The 21,399-nt window shown below is 40.9% G+C and overlaps 1 protein-coding gene across 4 annotated transcripts in view; it reads right to left on the bottom strand.

Moving 5' to 3' along the window:
* UAP1 (UDP-N-acetylglucosamine pyrophosphorylase 1) overlaps positions 1-17,315 on the bottom strand; it is a 48,433-nt gene extending 31,118 nt beyond the window's left edge. For 2 of the 4 annotated variants that reach the window (XM_027868527.1, XM_027868530.1), the window contains exons 1-2: positions 17,207-17,315; positions 7,974-8,302 (exon numbers count right to left, since the gene is read on the bottom strand). In XM_027868527.1, coding sequence (XP_027724328.1) covers positions 7,974-8,253 — 280 coding nt within the window. In that variant the 5' untranslated portion in view covers positions 8,254-8,302; positions 17,207-17,315. Of the gene's footprint in view, positions 1-7,973; positions 8,303-16,914; positions 17,083-17,206 lie in introns of those variants that run through there. The other 2 variants (XM_027868528.1, XM_027868529.1) reach the window with 2 other exon arrangements.
* Between the last annotated feature and the right edge of the window lie 4,084 nt (positions 17,316-21,399).

The following is a 21,399-nucleotide window of genomic DNA, read 5'->3' as shown; positions in this document are numbered from 1 at the left end:
TTTGTTTGAGGATGGGAAAGACATGGGCATGTTTTTATAGGCAGTAGGGAAGCAGACAGTAGATAGGGAGAGACAGAAGATAAGTGAGATGGCAAAACAGAGGCAGCAATCTGCTAGAGGCCAGGATACAGCAGATCACTTGTGCATGGAGAAGGATTTGCCCTGGTAAGAAAGGCCACCATATCATGTGAGACAGGTGACGGTGGACAGAGTGGCTGAAGCCATCTAGGAGATGGAAGCTTTCAGCGAATGGCCTCAAACTTTGCAGTGAAATATGAGGCAAGGTTCTCAACTGAGAGACTGGAGGGAGGGGAGTTATGCAAGGTTTGAGAAGGGATGAAAAGCTTCAGAATAGTGGTAACTGGGATAATGAGTCCATTAAGGAGATGTAAAAGAATTGACTTGCTGTAGTGAGGGCCCAGCTGAGATTGTAACCTGAATTTGTAATGGATACAGTTCACATGAGTCTGTGATTTTCTCCAGCTTCATTTGACAACAGAGAATAGGAGTGAATGCTGTAGATGGTGGGAATAATCCAGCACTGAGAATTTGCGGGGCAAGATCTAGGATAGGAATGGTTCTTATTCTCATAAATTTGAATTTGCTTCTTACATATCTTGGAAATATATACTACTTCGGAGAAACCTGATGCAAAGATTTTTTCCCAGTTAACTGTTTCCCTTCTAAATATAGCTGTATTGGATTTGTTTGTGCAAAACCTTTTAAATTTCAAATAAGCAGTTTATCCTTCACTTCATCATCAACTTTTCCCTTATCCATAGAAAGGTTTGCTCCTCTCATTTATTTATTATGTGCCTTTTTGTATATAAGTCCTACATTCACTGGGAGTTTATCTTAGCATATGGTATGAGGTGCTGCTCTACACCTAACTTCCGACAGACTGCTTTCCTACAGGTCTTTTACCTAATCTTGCCTCCTTGAAAATCCACACTTGGTTCTTCTAGGGAAGGTTATACTCCTCTTACTTAAATGTAACTTAGTCTCAGGAGAGTTAAAAGCTTTCTTTTGCCTCAGACCCTGGCTGCCTCCTGCCCTTTCTTCTCCAGGAAAAGATCTGCTTACTTCTCCAGCTTTGTCTCTCAGAGAGAAATCCTGTCTCTCTCCAGAATTTCCCTAGCTTTCTCAAGTGATGTGAGAAACCAAAGATTACCTGCCAATAAAACCCAAATGATCTAAATTCCTCAGTCATAGGAGATGTTCCTTTGAACATTATGACCTTTTCCTCACAAAAAAGAAACACTCCCAAACCTTAAAAAAAAAAGTCAAACATTGGCTTTTCAGGTTGCTTGAAAAGCCAGCTGAGGTTTAAGCTTCAAAATCCCCAATTAACTTACCAACTAAAAAATTTTTTGAAAAAATGAATTACAAAACCAATCTATAAAACAAAACAGGAAATTAAAGAAGATGTAAAATGTTTTCTCACCCTGAGGAACATGCTTGCTGAAGTGGAAAGAAAAAAAAAAGCAAGATTCTGGCCAAAAATTAAAAAAAAAAACAAATAGGAAAAACTTGTATTTCTGGTGCATTGCTGTCCTGCACTTTATTAAGTCAAGCTGTTCCTATGTGATACAAACAATAGGGATTAAGAGACATGGAGCCTGATACTTCCCAATCTACTCACCAAATGGTCACAAATATGCTAAAAAAAAAAAACAAAAAAAAAAACCAGTATCTGTATCTGTGGCCAATTATGGCTCTCTATCTTTTTTTTTAAATACAGACCTATGATTTCATTGATGGAGGGACTTCCTATCTCAGTTTGGCTGTCTCTTCCCAGAACCCCCAATTCATGGGCCATTCTGGTATTCCTTGTTAGACCACGCTTACTTGTACACTAATTTTAAGCCAATTATCTCTCTGTTTCCCTCCTCACCGAGACAAAGTCTAAAGCATCTCCATAGGTCTAGAAGCAATTGAGAGGCCATGGTCAATTTATCACCTATTGTGCCTCCTAGTAAGATCTAGCTGGAAGTAATGTAGATCCTTTAATAAATATTACTGGAATATTTTTTACAGGTCTATTCTGCCTAGGCCCTAGATCTAGTTCAACCCATGGTGAAAATGATCTCCTTATAGTTACCCAAATTTTGACTCTGGCTCCTTGAGAGTTGCATAAATCTCCCCGCGTTAGCCTTTTTCCTGGGCCACGCTCAACTCTCCCAAAGTGTTCCTGCTTTTCAATCCTTTGTGATTCCTCCTTTCCTCCTCAAAAGTTTTTTTTTTAATTGAATACTTACTATGACCTTTGTACCACCAAGTTCTCCAACTTCGGTCAGGGTTTTCTGAGCCCCTTTCTAGAGCACAGTCACCAGCCACCACCTCTTACTCTTCTTACCTTGGGTCCCCACAGTTACCACCTAGGGCATGACCAATCCCATAATGGCATGAGATAGCCAAGTATCCTCTAGCAAGAAACCATTTAATTAACCTGAAAGTGCTCTAAGTATAAACTGCTATGATTTCTTAGAATTAAAAAAAAAGAGAAAGAGTGCTTTCTCTCTCTTTTGTGTCTATCAATTTCCTCACTCAGCAAGACTGGCCGAATACTGTGTTCTCAATCTTAGTAGAAGACTCCAACCTAGGGTAGGACACTTCCAGTGTGACTATGTTCATATCTCTCCACTTATGTGCAGCCATCACAGACAATGCATAATTTGGGCGTCCTTCCTGAAAACTTCAACAGCAAACAGTGCTGACTAGTTATAATGATGCTCCCAAGGTCAAATGCTTCCTGAATAACTTCCTGCTGGGACTACAATACCTCAAATACATACAAACTTGGACATTTGTTCGGAAACTAGTGCTGGTGATATAGTAAGATAGTCAGAGGCTCTTAATTTTATTTATCAGCAACCTGAGATGAGGGAATTGGGAGCACAAGCTATCCAACCAGAAAAGGAAAAAAAAAATCCAAAAGAAACACTAGGAAGAGGTACCTAAGATTTTTTTTTTTTGCATTTTGTAACTGAAAGTATTTCCTATATAAATATTTTCTCATATAAGTCTCTTCACTCATGTGAAATATTCACTTTTCCTAGTCTGCTAATTACATCTCAATCTTTCAGTCTTATAAGGGGAATTTCTGGCTGCTTTTCTGAATAACATTTTACATACCAAATTTGACTGTCTAAGTTAATGAACATTAAAAAAAAAAGACCTCAAACACAGAGAAAACTGGTCTGTTAGTAATGAATAATTTTCTAACTTGGGGATTAATGGCAATCATACTGTAGTTGTACCTTACCCTCTCCTGAAAAAAGATTGCTCTTAATATATCTGCCTGGGAACCTAATCAATGGTTAGGAATATACCTCTGAGTATAACCATCCAGAAGGAACATCACGATGTGGTTAAGAAGTCCTTATCCATGAGTATAATCCTTCAGGGGGAAAAATGGACATTTAATGAAAGGCAGGACTTTCAAGTATCTCTGATGAAAAGACCAGAGCAATCACAAGACTCAAGAGAAGCATAAGAAGACAAACATGCAAGAATAATCATGAGGGACTCAATAAAGTTAAACTGTTTGCATTCCTATATGGGAAGATAACACATGTAATTCCTAAGAATTTTATCATTATTAGGGTAGTTGATTATATTGCAATGCTCTCAAAAAAAATGAAGGGGTGAGAAAGAAGGAGGCACTGAGAGAAGGGAGAAGGAAGAGTAGAATGGAATAAATTGTCTCACATAAAAGAGGCACCCAAGGAAGAGCTTTTATAGTGGCAGGGAAAATGGGGGTTTGGTAGGCAATGCTTGAACCCCACTCTCAGCAGAACTGGTTCAAAGAGAGAAGAAGACACACTCACACATATGTACATATGTATAAACACCCTCAGTGAAGTACAGAAATCTATCTCATCTAACAGAGAAATAGGAGAAAAGCAGGATAAAGGATATGATGTTGGAGGGGAGGAGGGCTGATAAAGGGAGGCAGTTGTCACAAGCAAAACAGACTTTTGAGGAGGGTCAGCACAAAAAGGGAGAAGGATAAACAGAAGAAAATAGAATGGAGGGAAATACACAGCTAATAATCATAACTGTGAATGGGATGAAATCATCCATAAAAGAAAAGGATAGCAGAATGGATCAGAAACCAGAATACAAAAATATGCTGTTTATAAGAGAAATATCTGAAACAGAAAGACATACACAAGAGTTAAAGTAAGGGCCTGGAGCAGAGTCTATGTTTCAGCTGAAGCAAAAAAGGCAGGGGTAGCATTCATGATCTTAGACAAAGCAAAAGCAAAAACAGCCCCAACTGAAAGAAATAATCAGGGAAACTACATTTTGCTAAAAGGTACAATGGACAATGAAGTAATATCAAAAAATTTTACAGTAAGTTTCTCTGATAAAGGCCTCATTTCTCAAATATATAGAGAACTGAGTCTAATTAATAAAAGCCATTCTCCAATTGATAAATGGTCAAGGGATATAAACAGTCAGTTTTCTGAAGAAGAAATCAAAGCTATCTAAAGTCACATGAAAAAATGCTCTGAATCACTATTAATTGGGCAGTTGGGTGGCCCAGTGGATAGAATGCTGGGCCTGGAGTCAAGAAGATTCAAACTCCAGAGTTCAAATCTGCCCTCAGACACTTACTAGCTGTGTGGTCATCTGCAAGCAAGTCACTTAACTCCATTTGCCTCAGTTCCTCATCTGTAAAGTGAGTTAGAGAAGGAAATGGCAAACCACTCCAGTCTCTTTGCCAAGAAAACCCCAAACGGGGTCATGAGGAGTAGGACGTGACTGAAACAACTCAACAACAACAACAAATCGCTATTGATTAGAGAAAGGTAAATTAAAACAACTCTGAGATACAACCTCAAACCCATCAGAAGTGACTAATGCTGCAGAGGTTGAGGGAAAATAGGTACATCAATGAACCGTTGGTATAGTAGTGAATTAGTCCAACCATCCTACAGAACAATCTGAAACTATGCCCAAAGGGCTATAAAACTGTGCATACCCTTTGATCCAGCATACCAGCACTAGGCCTATATCCCAAAGAGATCAAAGAAAAAGGAAAAGGACCTATATGTACAAAAATATTTATAGCAGCTCTTTTTGTGGCAGCAAAGAACTGGAAATTGAAGGGATGTCCAACAACTGGGGAATGAATGAACAAGCTATGGCTCACGATTGTGATGAAGTACTATTGTGCTATAAGAACGGACGAGGCAGTGGTTTCAGAAAAACATGGCAAGGCTTATATGAACTGATGCAAAGTGAAGTGAGAAGAACCAGGAGATCATTTGCACAACACAGCACAGCATAGCGATGTTGTAATGATGATTAACTGTGATAGACTTGGCTACTCTGATCAATATAACGATCCTAGACAATTCCAAAGGACTCATAAAAAAAAAAAATGCTGTCCACCTTCAGAGACAGAATTGATGAACTCTGAGTGCAAACTGAAGTATAATTTTTTGCTTTCTTTTTTTTTGTTTTGTTTTGCAGTATGGCCAATATGGAAACATATTTTGTATGATTCCACATGTATAACTGATATATTGTTTGCCCTCTCAGTAGGTAGGCAAGGGGTGGGAGGAAGGCATTCAATCCAGAACTCAAAATTTAAAAAGCAAAGAATGTTAAAAAAACAAATAAATAATAAATTTTTAAAATTTAAATATAAAATATGAAAAAAATTCCTTGCCTTTTACTTAATTAATCATATTTATAAAGAAAACTCCTAAGCCTAAAACAAAGAGATTGTATATACTTCTACACTACTTTAAAACTGATACCACTATAGATAAACATTTGCTATTGATTAAAAATGTACTATCTAAAAAATTGTAGAAACCAATGTACCTATGGAATCCTCTTTCAATCCTCACATATGCAACTTTCTTTCCCTTTGAAAATTTACTACATGCCACTTCGTTCATTAAAGCCAACTTTCAAACACATGGTAGTTTAAGTTGACACAGAAATAGATGGGCAATTTCAAAACTGACCACCGCTACCAGTCCTTTAAACTATAAATGAATCTTATACACAGGTTCTCTGCTAAAAGCACACTTGAGCTGCACCTTTTTAATTTTTACGCTGTAAAGCAAAACTGTACGTCATCCTCAGGTTTCTAACATGAGAATGTGAAAAGGACCTCACACCAAACACTCACTGGTTCTCCCATCAGGGCAATCTGAGACTTAGGCATTCCATTCATTTTCTACCTCAATTCTCGATGATAAGACCAAAGCAGGGGCTGCTTTTAGTTCCTACAAAGAGCAACACCATTTTCATTCCAGAAAGACTGGCTGGAGTAGAGCATGAGATAACCTTACTCTACACATATTGATACTAATTAATTCTAGCATCTGCCTGACTTCATGGCCGGACTTTGATACAAGAGCTCCCTTTACAACACCAGCACAAAATTCAAGAAGAAACAGAAGCAGCCACAACTGCGGGGCACCAGGAGCACGATGTAGTATAAAAAACAATGATTTGGAGTCAAAAGATCTGAATTAGAATCCCACTCCTGACATTTCTAGCTACGAAACCATGGCTAAGTCACAAATTTTCTGTGTTTCACTTTCCTCACATCTGCAAAATAGGGACAACAAGGTTGTTGTGAGGATGAGAAAATGAGTAATTTACAAACTGTAAAGTCTTTTACTACCATACGATATTTCCAATAGGAGTGAGGAGCATGCTGTGTAGCTGTTGCCTTGGGGAATGGTCCTTTCAAAATCAACATGTGTAAAGAAGAGCCCATGGTGTCTAAGACTGGGAACCATAGTACCATTTGAAGATATCTGAAGCACCCTTTTGGAAGCTACTGTTTCACACATTAGTGAGAGAGCCCCAAGTGCCACCAAAGGGAACTACCAGAAACTCAAGGGCTCTAAGGAAGAGGTGTCAAGCATATTGCTGGGAAGACCCCCCCACAGCATTCCTGAGTATGGCAAAAACCGGATTTAAGATGGAATTGGGAAATATTTAACAAAGTAAATAAAAACACATGAGAACATAAATAATGTTGATATGCAGTTTTCTAAGTCAATATACCACTGCAGGAATCCTCATAGATTATATAAGGATATATACAGCATATATGTGTTGTATCTATTATATGTTTTTTATATATATATATATATATATATGTATGTATGTATATGTATGTGTGTGTGTGTGTGTGTGTGTGCCGTGTGTCTGTGTCTGTGTTCTAAGGATGAAAGAGAAGAATTATTAACCATAATTACAAGTTTCTTCTGCAAGACTCAGTATTGTTTTCTATTAGAATGTAAATAACTGATCGCCCCTGTTTCTATTTGAGCCTGACATGACCGTTGTAAGGCAGGGCATGTGCCCCTCTCTATTTAGCTAATGCTACCCAATGGAGGAAAGACAATCAGGCAGAACGATTAGCAGAAAAAAAGAGGCAGATAATAAAAGGGCACATGACCAAAATGAAATCTACTGCCAACCAAGAGGCCAGCTGATCCTACCAGGACTACAGCAGTGTCTGGTATTACAAGGCTCAATGGATTTCTCCGATCATTTGGGCTAAATTTTGCTTTTCTAAAAAGTATTAGAATTTGACATTAAGAATTATGATTTTGTCAGCATGGGAAAAGCTCAGTGTGGGAAATCACAGAAGAGAAGCCCTAGAGAATTACCTGAGAAAAACAGAGGTTAAGAAGCTTTGCCAGGATCACACAGCTACTATATTTTGGAAGGGGAATTTGAACCCAGGTCTTCCTGACTTCAAGTCCAGCATTCTATCTATTAAGCCAGGTTGATGCTACAATTCATTACAGTAACAGATTTTACAACAAAAGAACAAATGATTGGGCAATTTGTCTCTCAGAAATATAATTATTTAAGCCAGTATCAGTCAGACCAGATCAACTTCATCTATTCTGTTTAGGCTGTTTTTAGCAACTTTATTAAATCTTAAGTGGCAGTCTTGCAAGTGTTTGCAATATGTTAAATACCTTCCCTTTCCCAGTGCTGGATCTTCTCTTGGTCCCTTGTGGCACTGCCCAATACTTCTCGAGGGACAGGCTCCATCCGTGCATCTACCTTCTCTGGACAAGAGGACTGATGAAATCCTTTCATGGCCTTTTGGAAAAAGCAGTTCAGCTCCTCAAAATTAATGGCTTGTAGTTCTTCATAAAGTTCCTCCTGTTGGGTTTCTTCCAGCTCATCCCAGAACTGTGTTAGGTGATCCTGCCCAGCCTCGGACAACCTACACTTGAGGTCATTCACATTCATAATGTTTCAGTTTCCAAGTTTCTTAATAAAAAGGCTGTAACAGCTATTACTGTAAGGATGAAAGAGAAGAATCATTAACAATAATTATACGTTTCATCTGCAAGATTCAGTGTTTTATTCTACTAAAATGTAAATAACTGCTGTTTTGAAAAACACATAAAAGCCATTAGCTTCCTTCTTTATAGACACCATATATTTTGTATAAAGGTCATAACTGTAAACTAACAATCTATAAGATGAAAGGAAAATAGTGAAACAACGTAGCATTCCCCAATAGATAAATGGTCAAAGGATATGAACAGTTTTCAAAAGAACTGCACGCTACTACTAATAGTTACTTTTAGGAATGTTCCAAATCACTAATAATAAGAGAAATGCAAACCCAAACAACCTTGAGGTTCACCGCACACTCTGCAAACTGGCAAAGATGACAAAAGATGAGAATCACCAATGCTGGAAGAATACGAGGAAGACAGGCACATGAGTATTATTGGGGGAACTGTGAATCAGTATGGTCATTTTGGAAAGCAGTTTAGAATTATGCAAGTAAAGTAAATAAAATGTCCATACCCTTTAACCCAGAGATTTCACTATTAGGCCTAAAATTCCATGGATGCCACTGATAGGAACAAAGTCCCCATTTACACCAAAATATATTTCAGCTGCACTTCTTCTGTTAGCAAAAGAATTGGAAACAAAGTAGATGCCCATGGAAATGTCTCTTCTACTTAATATTTGTATGACCTTAAGCAGGTCACTTTGCTTATCTGGAATTAGCAGGGCGAGCTAAATCAGGGTTTCATGGATAGATTTCAAGGGGGGAAAGGACTGCGAACTTGGATAGCAAAAAATCACAGCTTTATTTTCATTAACCTCACTAATTTCCTTCAATTATGAATGCAGTAACTGAAAAACCACCAAAGTTCCCAGCAAACACATAACGAAACATCCCTCCCTCCAGAGAGGCAGGAAGCTACTAAGTCAGAATCCTGCGTATGTGGCCAGATGCAGTCATTGAATTGGATATCTGCACTTAATGGCTTTTGTCACAAGAAAAGATTCAATGAGGAAGGTGGAGATTCCCTAACCCCATAAATGACAGTGATATAAAAACAAAAGGCATCAATAAAACATTCTTTTATATGCTGTGCAGATAGACTCAACTGGCAGGTACTAGAAGGAGGATCACAAAACAAAATGACGTTGATTAGCAAAATCAGGAGGCCCAAAGCAAGGAAATGTAGGCTTGCCATTATCAGTACTAGATGTGCTCCCAACTGATACTAAACTAAGATCCTTGATAGATACTTAAAAATGAAAATGACTTGTGATAAACTCTAACCCCAACACCTGAAGTGCCCAGGGAAGGCTGAATGGAAGGGGTGACCCCTGAGCTGTGCCTGAAGGAAAATAAGCCCTCTGAGAGATAGTGGTGAGAAGGGCCTGTAGGCCAGGCCTTAGGGAGAGCTTCTAAGATGGCACAGGGCATGTCCTGTGGGCTTCTGGGAATATAGAGTAGTCTACTTACAGAATTTACAATCAGTCTAGCAAAGTGGGGAGGAACCAGAGTGAGGATGGCTTCCAGTGACAGGCTAAGGAATTTGGATTCCGTGTTTCAGACCTGTGTCTTAAGATTCTTTTACTGGCTGTGAAGGGCAGATCAGATAAAAGAGAGGCTACAAATAAGGAGTAAAAGGAAGGGGACAGAGGCAATGAGGATCTGATCTAGGATCAGACCTATGTGAAGGAACAGAAGGAATCTCAGGGTCATTGATCTAGCAGCAGATGGCGTATGGGGCCAACGAGTCCAACTCTCCCATTTTAGCAAGATGAGAAAACTGAGGCCCGGAGAGGTTAAATGACTTGCCCCAAGTCACACAGCTTGTAGATGCCTGAATCCTCAGGATTCAAACCCAGGTCCTCCTGCTGCCAAGTCCAGAGTGCTCTCCACTACCTAATCCTGTCTCTCCACAAGAGGTAATGAGGTAGAATCAACAAGACTTCAGTAGTGATCCTCATTGCCTGACAAAAGAATGAAGCTTTAAGCTATTTTCCAGAGAATAGAGTCTTTTCTGGATGTCATTTATATTTCTGTATCCACAATAAATGAGGAAACATAAAACAAAACCTCATTCAAAAAAGTCACTTTAAAAAGGCACCATTTTCACCCTGAAGCATATGAATCAGATAACTAAAAAGAAAACATGCAAATTACAAATAAAAATATTATTTTCATCATAAAAATTAATTATCAAAGTTCACCGTGGATGGTCTGTGACTGTAGGCTGGTCCCTTGCCCATATTCATACTATACCCTGCTTTCTTTAACACAAATAGACTACTTTAACACAAATAGACTACTTGGGGGTGGGGGTGTTAAACCTCCACTGAAGTCCTACTCCAACCTGGATGGAGGTAGAAGAACACGAAAGAGGAAGAAAGGAAGAAGAAAGACAGCTGAAAACTAAGAAACAAATGTGAGGCTCCTCCCAAGGAAGAGGGAGCTCCAAGCACTGAAGAGTAAACATCTGTTTATTCTGCCAGGAGCAATGCTGTGGCTGCACAGCTGCTATCAAGGGACAGATCATCCAGGAAGAGACAAGAGGAAGGGACTCCTGCTGCAGGGAGCTGAAGTGAAGCAGGTCTCCACTGTCCACAGGAGAACAGGCTTCCTTCCCTGCTCTCCAGACATGCCCACCCAGATATGGCATGCTCCCTTCTGTTACCCTCGATGGAGGGTGTAAGATCTGTGACTAGAATACGGCTCTGGAAGAATATACCGATTTCACAGCAAACAGGATAGACTTTTTTAAGGGGATGGGGTTTAAAGTAACCTTATGTGGTAAAAGACATACTCATGGAAAAATCCTAAAATAAGAGGGAACAAGGATGGAGAAGGTATCTGGGTGAAGATCAATGAGTGTTAGGAAAAATAGAAGTAGTTTTATCAGCAGAGAGTACTACAGACATCACCAGGTCAGAAGGAGGAAATGTATGAGGAGATAGGGGAATAAGTCACAAATTCTGGCACAGAGATATGACACAGGAATAAGGAGAGATTCCAATTATTTTTTTAATTAAATTAAATTATTTTTCAATTAACAAAATGTATTTTCTCTTCTCCCTCCACCTCTATTCCCAATGGAAAAAAAAAGCAAAGAGAAAATCCTTCTTACAAATATGTAAAATCAAGAAAAATAAGTTTTCATATTAGCCACATCCAAAAATACATCTCATTTTGTATGTTGCACCCATCACCTTCTTATCAGGAGGTGGACAGACTGCTGCAGTATTGACTTGGATTTATGGCTGACAAGCGCACTGATCAGAGCTCTTAAGTCTTTCAAAACTGTTTGTCTTTATAGTGTTGTTGTTATTGTATAAATGGTTCTGGTTCTGTTCACTATGCATTCCTTCATATATGTCTTCCCGGTTCCTCTGGAATTGTTCATTTTCTATGGCCTAATAGTACTTTATTACGTTCATAGACCATATTTGGTTCAACCATTCCCCAATTCATGGGCACTCCCTTCCTTTCTAGTTCTCTGATGCAATAAAAAAGAGCTGCTCTAAATACTTCTGGACATATAGGTAAGAGATGGCAATCATCTGGACCTCTACAGTAGCTCTTTCTCTGCTGAAAGCAGAAAGTTGGTGGACTTGACTTAAAGATAATTTCCTCCTTCAAAAGATGGAGGAACATCCAAAAGTAAATTATTTTTTGGCTCTAATTCTTAAAACAAAGAGGAACAGGCTATTTGCATGTAAATGATGGAAACCTTTGAGGATATGGCCCTTCTTACATCTTATAATTTCTAACAGAAGATAAGAAAGCCAAGAGTAATTTGACATGCACCCTGGATTTTGAAAATTTCAAAGGATTCTGAAGAAGAATAGGTGTTCCTATACTAGAATTCCAAATGGAGAGTCAGTCCAGAAGGGATGAGAAGCTCTCAAGAACGAAAATCTGAAGATACAAAGAAGAAACAGTTCCTAAAGATTTATATGGATGCAAAAGGTACCCACCAGCCAAGTTAAATTTTTCACAAGGTATGTGGAGAAGATGGACACAAGAATAATTATAATGGATGGTGAATACAAAGCGTCGCTCAGTCACATGAGAAAGTGTCAGGAATGCTAAAGCTGAGAATAAGGTGAGGCTGGTAAGGAAAAGTCAGGATGACAAGAAAAGTTGTTTTAAGTTAAAACAAGGCAAAGAGATAGATCAGAAAAAGGACAGGATGATGACTGATAGAGAAAGCAAAACTGATCAATTTGTGTTTTATTTCTGCTTTCTCTGCCAAGATGATCTCTGAACTGGAAAAAAACAGAAGAAAAATGAGTTACAGAGCTAGCATCTAAGATAAGTAAAGAGACAGTAAGAACATCTAGTTATCTATGATGAATTCAAGTCACTCAGCCCAGACAAGGCAAGGTGGTACATGGGACACTGTGCAGACTTTGAGGCCAAAGGACCTGGGTTTAAATTCTTCCCTGCCACTTAATATGTGAAACCTTGGGAAAACTACTGACTTTTTATGGGCCTCACTGTCTTCACCCTAAAACTCAATGACCTCTAAGGCCTCTTTCAGCTCTGAATCTATGGTCCAATGATTTGTTACATCATACTGAAAGAACAAGCAGAATCGATTACCAAGTCACTATTAGCAGTCTGTGAAAGACGGTAGGTAAGAGAAGTACCATAGAACTGGAAACAGGCAAATGTCACGATTTTTTCAAAAACTAAAGGAGGATGGAGCCTGCATACTAAAACTTCAGGCAACTTTTTCAAACATATTATTAAACTATGGTTAGAGAACATCTAGAAAAGGTAATGATGGCAAAAATCTAATACCACTACTAGGTCTGTATCCCAAAGAGATAGTGCTAAATACTGCAAAGAAGTCAAGGATGTGGGATGATGAAACATCATAGCATTAAGAGATCACTGACAGAAAGGAAAGCTTCAGTTGGGTGATAAGGTCAGATGCCAGACTGCCAGGAATTTAGGACTGACTGGAAGGAAAAGAATTGGAAATCGTAGGATTAAAAATATGCAAAGCACTTTAAAGTACTAAATACATGTTATTATCATCCTTGTGGCTTTTTTGAGGACTTTAATGAAGATGAAGAGTCATTAGATAATGGATTGAGGTAGGAATGTTATGAATGATTTTGAGATCAAGTATATTGACTACTGCTATGTGTATATAGCATTGTTAAAGATAACGTACGAGTCCCAGACTTTGAAGAGGTTGACAAACTGAGAAGCTAGAGGTATCTGAATGGCCATTAACAGATATATTGAAGTCCCCAAGTAAAAGCTCCAGGGTAGGGGGGAAGAGCAAGATGAAGTGCCAGCTACTAAACTCCTTAAGAAAGAAGGGAGAATTACCCAAGTTCCCAAAGAAAACTATAAACAGGATCTAAATGGAATGAACCTCAAAGGGGGAGACACTTATGCAGTAGATAGAGGTCAAACTAGGGCAGGAAGGGACTACTGAGTTCTATCCAAATCCTTCTTCTTCTAGATAAGGAAACTGAAGTCAAGTGCTTTTTTCCATCCAAGTACTAATCAGGCCCTATACTCTGCTTACCTTCTAATATCAGATGAGACTGAATGCATTCATAGTAGCATGGCTACAGATAAGTAACTTTCAACAAGGTCATATAGATAATGTGTCCAGTGCTAGTACTCTTTCTAAAATGTTTCTGATGCACCTCCATCAGAAGAAACCTTTTGCAACCCTGATTTTTAAAACTCCGCTTTTCAGATTAAAAACAAACATGGTACTGTTCTGAAAATCATGACAAGATCTGATACAGTCAAATGCAGCAGAGCTAGTCCATCTAGATGTAAAAGGAGCAAGAAGGATGCCTACTCCTCCTCCTGGCCCTGTGTTTTGGGAGGAGTTTAAGAAGGGCATGAGACAAGATGTTCCAAGTAATGGAGACAATGGCCAAGGATACGGTGCCATTCATTATGAGTCTATTTCTGTAAGGTCAAGAAGATGAAAAGAAAGTGATGGGGAAAACTCAAATGCAAGAGAAGCCTGGCATTCAGGAACATGGAAGGGACTGTCCTCGTATACCGTCAGGGACAAAAAGTATGGCTTTTAGTCCTAGGTATGCTTCAGAAAGGACACTGACAAGCTGGGAGTAAATGGGGGAATGGTTAAGGTCACTGAGTTCCTGCCATATGAGGCTCAGTTCAAAGAACACAGAAGAAGATATGACTTGGGGGTGGGGAGGGGTGAGGCATGCTAGCTCTCTCTACGAAGTGAGATGGGGATTGGATTTGCTCTTCTGGCCCAGCGAGCAACAGACACAAGTTGCAAAGAGGGAAATTTAGGATGGATATGAGGAAAAACTCAGTAATAATTGGAACTGTCCGAAAATGGAATCAGTTGGTTTGGAAAATAGCAAGCTTCCCCCACTGAAGGTCTTCAAAGCCTTGTCAGAAAGGATTCTTATTCAGGTATTGTTTGATTCCCTTCCAACTCTGAAATTCTGGGATCCTGTGAAAGATGTAGAAGGTTTTCTAGCTACATCAATAAAGGAATACCCGTACTGTTGGAATCACAGATCTAAGTTTGTTCTTAAGAGCCAGTTATTATATCACTGTTCTCACAAACACAGGACTGGTCTTTCCATTTCCATCAATGCCTAGAACACAGTAGGTGCTATATCAATCCTTATTCCCTTCCCCTCTCTCATTTAGGAATCCCTTTCAATTCCATTGAGATATGAGCATTTGGCAACAAACAGCAACAAATGGAAGACCTAGTCTTCCAAATTTTTGGCCTGCATAAAGTGCTTTCCTCAAAGCAGATTCTGGATAATTACTCTGGGGATGATGCAGTAGACAGAGGTCGAACTAGGGCAGGAAGGGACTACTGAGTTCTATCCAAATCCTTCTTCTTCTAGATAAGGAAACTGAAGTCAAGTGCTTTTTTCCATCCAAGTACTAATCAGGCCCTATACTCTGCTTACCTTCTAATATCAGATGAGACTGAATGCATTCATAGTAGCATGGCTACAGATAAGTAACTTTCAACAAGGTCATATAGATAATGTGTCCAGTGCTAGTACTCTTTCTAAAATGTTTCTGATGCACCTCCATCAGAAGAAACCTTTTGCAACACTGATTTTTAAAACTTTGCTTTTCAGATTAAAAACAAACATGGTACTGTTCTGCAAATCATGACAAGATCTGATACAGTCAAAAAGCCTAATGTCTATTTTTTTTTCCTGTCTATTTTTAATCAGTGAAATTTTACTTCCTTTGGTTCCATCTGTTGCTATAGCCAAAGGATTCATCACCAAATGGCCAGGTAACAATGTTAGATACATCCAATTAAGGGAGAGAAGAGTAACCCCTTCCTAACCCTATCCTTAAGCAAAGGCTTAGAAAAAGAGCCTTCAGCTGGCATATGGAAAGGAAGTCTAGTACTCCTCAATACTATATTTGTTTCTAAGCTCACTTCCACAAATACAAAAACAAAACTTGTTATGACACCTTCTAATCAATGTCTTTCATATTTGAGTAGCTCAAGTAGCAGATTCCTTTAAAAGTACTATAAATGGGGTGGCTAGGTGGTGCAGCGGATAGAGTTCCTGCCTTGGAGCCAGGAGGAACTGAGTTCAAATCCAGCCTCAGACACTTGACACTTATGACTATGTGACCCTGGGCAAGTCACTCAACCTCAACTGCCTCACTAAAAGGCCAAAAAAAAAGGTATTATAAAGGCATTTCCTTTAGAAGTGATATATGATTATCAAATAATCACCAGTACCCCAAGGTACAGTATTTAAGTATTAGTAATACTTAGTATTTACTTACTTACAGTATTTACTTATTTATTTAGACTTCAAAAATTGTTAAAAAGACAAAGGAGGATAGGGGGGAAAAGACATTAAATATGAAAATCAGTCAAAGTTCTCTTGGGTAACCAGGTAAAGGCCTTTATTGTTTCGAAAACTATTGCTGGAGAACTGACAAGGACATTTGATCCTGGAAACTTTTGGCAATATATCCTAGGAAGCATTTTTTTGGTCACTGTAAAATGAGCCAAATGACTAATAGAGAAGACTCGGACAATTACATTCCGTTTCTTCCAACTCAACAGTCTTCACCCCACCCCCAAAACACACAATAAATCTCCCTAGGACTTCCTTAATCCAAAGGTACTATATAATATAACCCTATAAAATCAGTCAAATACCATTAGTGTATCGTTCACCAAATGCCCTATAAACTATCGACAGGTTTGCCATGGCTTTGGCCCAAACCTGATAAAAAAAAATCAGCAAAACCCCGTGTCCAGGGCGCACGACCCGTTCCCTTCCATTCGAAAAAGGATTCCTTCGAAGTCCAGACCTCACCCAAGAAACATCATCATCATCAACCACTCCCAGGATAAAGGTTTAAAATAAACACACATAAACACACACACACACACACACACACGCACACGCACACACACATCCTGGCCTCACGTCTGATCATCTCCACCACCCTTCCCCCCAACCCAATTCCCACTTCTAATCTCCCCCTCCCCAACCCTCTCATGCGACTGGCCGGCCAAGGCAAACCCTCATCACCCCTGCGGCCCCCTCGACCTTCCCCCGTCCCCAGGACCAAAAGGAGATCTGACATACAGTAAGCGCTTAATTCGTGCTTATTCCCCGGTCCTCGCCCCCTTACATCCTTCTCCCTGTGCCCCGCTGCCCGTTCTATGCCCAGCAGCCCAACCAGCTTAACTGGCGAGGGAAAGGGGAGCTGGCAGGGTATCCGGGCGCACGCGTGCCCATCTGCGTGGACGGAGCCCGCGTGGACGCTGCGTGTGTCTGAGCACCGGGTCCAGGCACGAGCTCGGAGCGGGGTTGTGCGCGTGCGCCATGCAGCCCATCCCCTCGCGGAGGGAAGCTGGGGGCGGCCGGGCTCGCTCACCTCCTCCCGGGAAGCGTCTACCTCTTTGTCCCTCGGCTGGACCGCTAAGGGTGCCCAGCGCCGCCCCTCCTTTATAGCCCGGGCCGAGCCACCGGCCAGCCCGCCCCCCTCTGCCCGCGCGCAGTGGTTCGACCTGGCGGGGGCGGGGCAGGGCGGACTGGGAGCGGGGCTAGGAGGCCACGCCCCCTGCCGGACACGTCAGCGCCTGGAGCGCCACGGCGACGGGGCTCGCACTGAGAGGGGCTGCTGAGCGGGAGGGGGCGGGACGCCCACACGTCACTCCCTCGTGGTGGTCCAATAGGGTTGGACGTCCCGGAAAGAGGCGGGCCCCTCCCCTCTGGGTCCGGGACCAGGTGGCAATTGCGTCAGCCGGACGGGAGGGGCGGCTCCTGGATGCTGCCCGGGTGACGGGTCCGTTGCTTGGACGTGGTCTTTTCTCCAGGGGCTGCTGAGACAGATGGGCCGTTGCCTCTGTCACTCCCCTCCTTCCTGGGGCCGGGCTCGCGCCCCTCTCTGCCCCGACGGGGCATGGGTTCGGATGGATTCGGAATGATTCGGAATGGATTCAGAAGATGCAGGCGCTCGAGGCTCTTATAACCTGCTGCCAACCTTTACAGCTTCCTGTTCTCCCCACCCCCCTGATGGCCTCCGGGCATTTCCTTGGGCCGTGCCTGCAGCCAGTTCTGCCAGACAAAATCCTCCCCTCCCTTTGAGGAGTCGCTTCCTCCGTTCAGCCTTCCAGGATTATCCCCACGCCACCCCACCCCCGCACAAAATAGGTTCACAGGAATTAAAGCATAAAGGAGTCTGGCACCACTCCCTTTTTATAGTGAGAAAACTGAGGCCCAGAAAAAGTAAGGGAGATTACAAGTTTACTATATAAAATTTCATAGAAGTCTTTGGATTTAGAGCTGGAAGGAACCATCGCCATCTAAGCAGTCATTGTACAGATTTGGAAACTGAGGTCCAGAAAGCTCAAGTGACAATACAAGCATAAGTGACAGAGTAGGAATTCCAACCTAGACATTCCAATTCCAAATGTGTTCCCCAATTAACCACAGATTCCAGAGCAGAACCTTTTTCCTCCAAGAGGAAAAAAGATATATGAAAGATACATAAAGAGATATAAAAGCTCTCTGGAAGTGCCTTGGAGAGCCCTTGGAGCATGGTAGATGGCTTGTTATAATCCAGTTTAGAGGACACAAATAATTCCTGTAACAGGGGTTGCCGTTAAGATGGTGAACTGATTGGGACTCTGGGAGGGATGGACTCTTTTTGTGATCTATAAAAAATGAGCTGCATGACTAGCTCAATCTCTCTCTCTCCCTTTCTTGCATTTCTTCTTTTCAATAGCGAGCATAATGAGTAATTAGCCTCTTCTATCCCACAGTCAGGCTATATATCTCTCCCTCAGGGTCTAGGGGCACCCCTGTGGGGTTAGGGGTTTCTCTTCTCTAATGCCATCAGCTTAATCCACCACTCCTGGTGTGTTCTCTCCCATAATACTGGCATCCATCAGTGACTAGTGCCCTGGTTCCAACACTGATTAACTTTTACAAAAGAATATTTACTGTAAAGATATATCAAGAACAGAACTCTATTCAATGCCCTGATCTCTCAGGGACATACTCTCCCCCTGTCACCTCAATGTCTGGGGAAAGTAAGCTCAGACGGTTGGTTGGTTGGTCATTGTCCTACATTCTCAAAGAAGACCAAAATAACAGCACTATGTTGGGGTCAAGATACAGTGTGTCCAACTGTGGCTGATCAGACCAATATAAGCTCGAAAGGCTCTACCACAGGTCAGGCACAAACAGTGCATATGAACGTTTGGAGTAGAGATGTGTCTAAATTTATGTATCTCACGTTTCTTTCGAATTCTGCTTTGCTCATTGAGTACAGTGCCTTGTTTGATGTGAGTGCACAATGCTGGATGGTTTTGTGCCAGCATCTCCCATGCTAGGCTCAGACAGTGTAGTTTCTACATAGCATTGGGCCTTCCAAGTTCACCTCCATATGCAACATTGCTACGGGATGGGATGAGTCCTCATCTCAGCTACTGATGTGATGAGTCCCGAAGGTCATTCTTTGTTTCTTGGAGCATCACTGATGGACCAGCTGCATAACCCAGATGGACTTGACTCCCAGGACTCCTAGGCTCCAAGATGGCTCACTGTTTTTACCTTTTGCCACTGACAAGATTAGAACCTACAACTTTCTTCACTTAAAATTAAATGCCAAGCAAAGCTGATCTTCAGGTCAGCTTGAGAAGAAGGGGACCCAAAGCCTCTCCCCTTATAGCACTGTCTCTACCTGGACATCACCAGCAAAGGAGTCAGACCCAGAAAAGATGTCTAGCCAAGGCCAAGGCTGACTAATGCCTTTTGAAGGCACCCCCAGTACCAATGCTACTATTGTAGCCAATCAAAGAAGCTGGTGTTAGCTGACTGGAACCAGGTACGGAGTATCTATGCATGCTGCAAAGTCTCTTGAAGGCACTTCTATTTCACATTGATATCACTCTCCTGGGAACATGCTAACCAGCCTCTGCCATGTGGGGAATTACATAGTCAGCACTCTGCTCCTATTCATAAGGACAGAGCTTATTGGACAGTTCCTAAGGAAAGAAATGCAGACCTGCTTCTATAGGGGAAGGGGGAAATATGTGCCCACGTACAGTTTCCTTCGTGGTCATTTGCTTTAGAAGCACATGTGAGAGGCGCTGATGTTCTTACAAGCAGCCTTCATCATAGGATTATGGGATCATAGGCCTAGTTTTGGAAGGGACCTCCTAGGACATCTAGTATAGCCCCTATTTTTTAAAGATGAAGAGACATGTGATTTGTCCAAGGTTAATGGACTATGTTCCTCAACCTCAACCTCCTAGATTGAGGAAGGGGAATTTTGAATTCTCCAGCCAGTGTGATTCTGGAATCCAACCTTCCAGCCACAAAAGGGATATTTTCTGGGCAGCACCAGTTTGGGGAATTCTTCCCAAAGTCTCATTGAGTCTGAAAGTCCACAGTTTCAAGGGGTAAGGACTTCTAGAAAAAGTAAGGGATTTCCCGAAGCACTATGCTCCTTGGAGATCCCTCACAAGCCGTCATGTAGCATCCAAGCTAGAAAACAAAAACCATTAATAAAATGGACAGTGCAGGTCAGGGTTGAAAGGAATTGTGGGTTTAGTGGCCCCCAAAGTATGTTTATTTTCCAGGAGGAATCCAAATAAAAGTTCAGTACTATATTCCAGTCTTCAGAGAGGGAGTTACATAATCCTTGGTGTGAAAGAGAGACTATGAGAATGTCAGTTCCCCAGTAGTAATCCTAAATTCGGTTCCCTTCCGTGTGAAACTGATGGATTATTTGAGTGCTTTATGGATCTTTCTGTTTATAGGGCAGCTAGGTGGTACAATGGATAGTTTTGCCTAAAGTCAGGAAGACTCATCTTCCTGAGTTCAAATCCAGCCTCAAATACATGCTAGCTGTGTGACCCTGGGCAAGTCACTTCACCCTGTTTGCCTCAGTTTCTTCATCTGTAAAATGAGCTAGAGAAGGAAATTCCAGTATCTTTGCCAAGAAAACACCCCCCCAAATGGGGTCACAAAGAGTCAAACATGACTGAACAACAAAAATAATTGTTTATGGGCTCCAAAGAGTGCTTTTCATCTTACACATTTTCTATGGGGTTAAATAAAAGCTAATCCATATCTTGCATGCATTTGTGAACCCTTTTACCCACATTTAGGATAAAAGCAAAAACTATACCTCTAGAATATAATATTTCCCTAGAGAAGCTCCATGTTTACACACAAAAACAAACAAACAAACAAAAGATAAAATGTTTTGAGGACCACCTTTGTCCCCAGAATGAATGAGGTCTGTGTTATTCCAGCCTTAAGGGATTCATCTTAAGAAACCACAAGTTATCTAAGGATCATGTTACCAATCAGGTATTTATTAAGCATATACTTTGTGCTCAGGTCAGAATTGGGATGCTCAGACTTTATTTAGTATGTTTTTAGTAGCAATCATATAGTTTGTTTAGTTTAATTGTTTAGAATATTTGTTTAGTAGTTTATATTTATATATTTTATTAAATTTATTTCAAGCTAAGATTGTATATCAGTTTCAAAGACTTCAGAAAGACTGTCCACAACCTTTTGCCAGCTAGCCTTACCATCCTTATCTCTCCT

This window comes from Vombatus ursinus, unplaced genomic scaffold (assembly GCF_900497805.2).
Source record: "Vombatus ursinus unplaced genomic scaffold, bare-nosed wombat genome assembly UNPS02014789.1, whole genome shotgun sequence".
Taxonomy (NCBI): Eukaryota; Metazoa; Chordata; class Mammalia; order Diprotodontia; family Vombatidae; genus Vombatus; species Vombatus ursinus.
The sequence above is the reverse complement of the archived record's forward strand: the minus strand, read 5'-3'. Positions and strand labels throughout refer to the sequence as shown.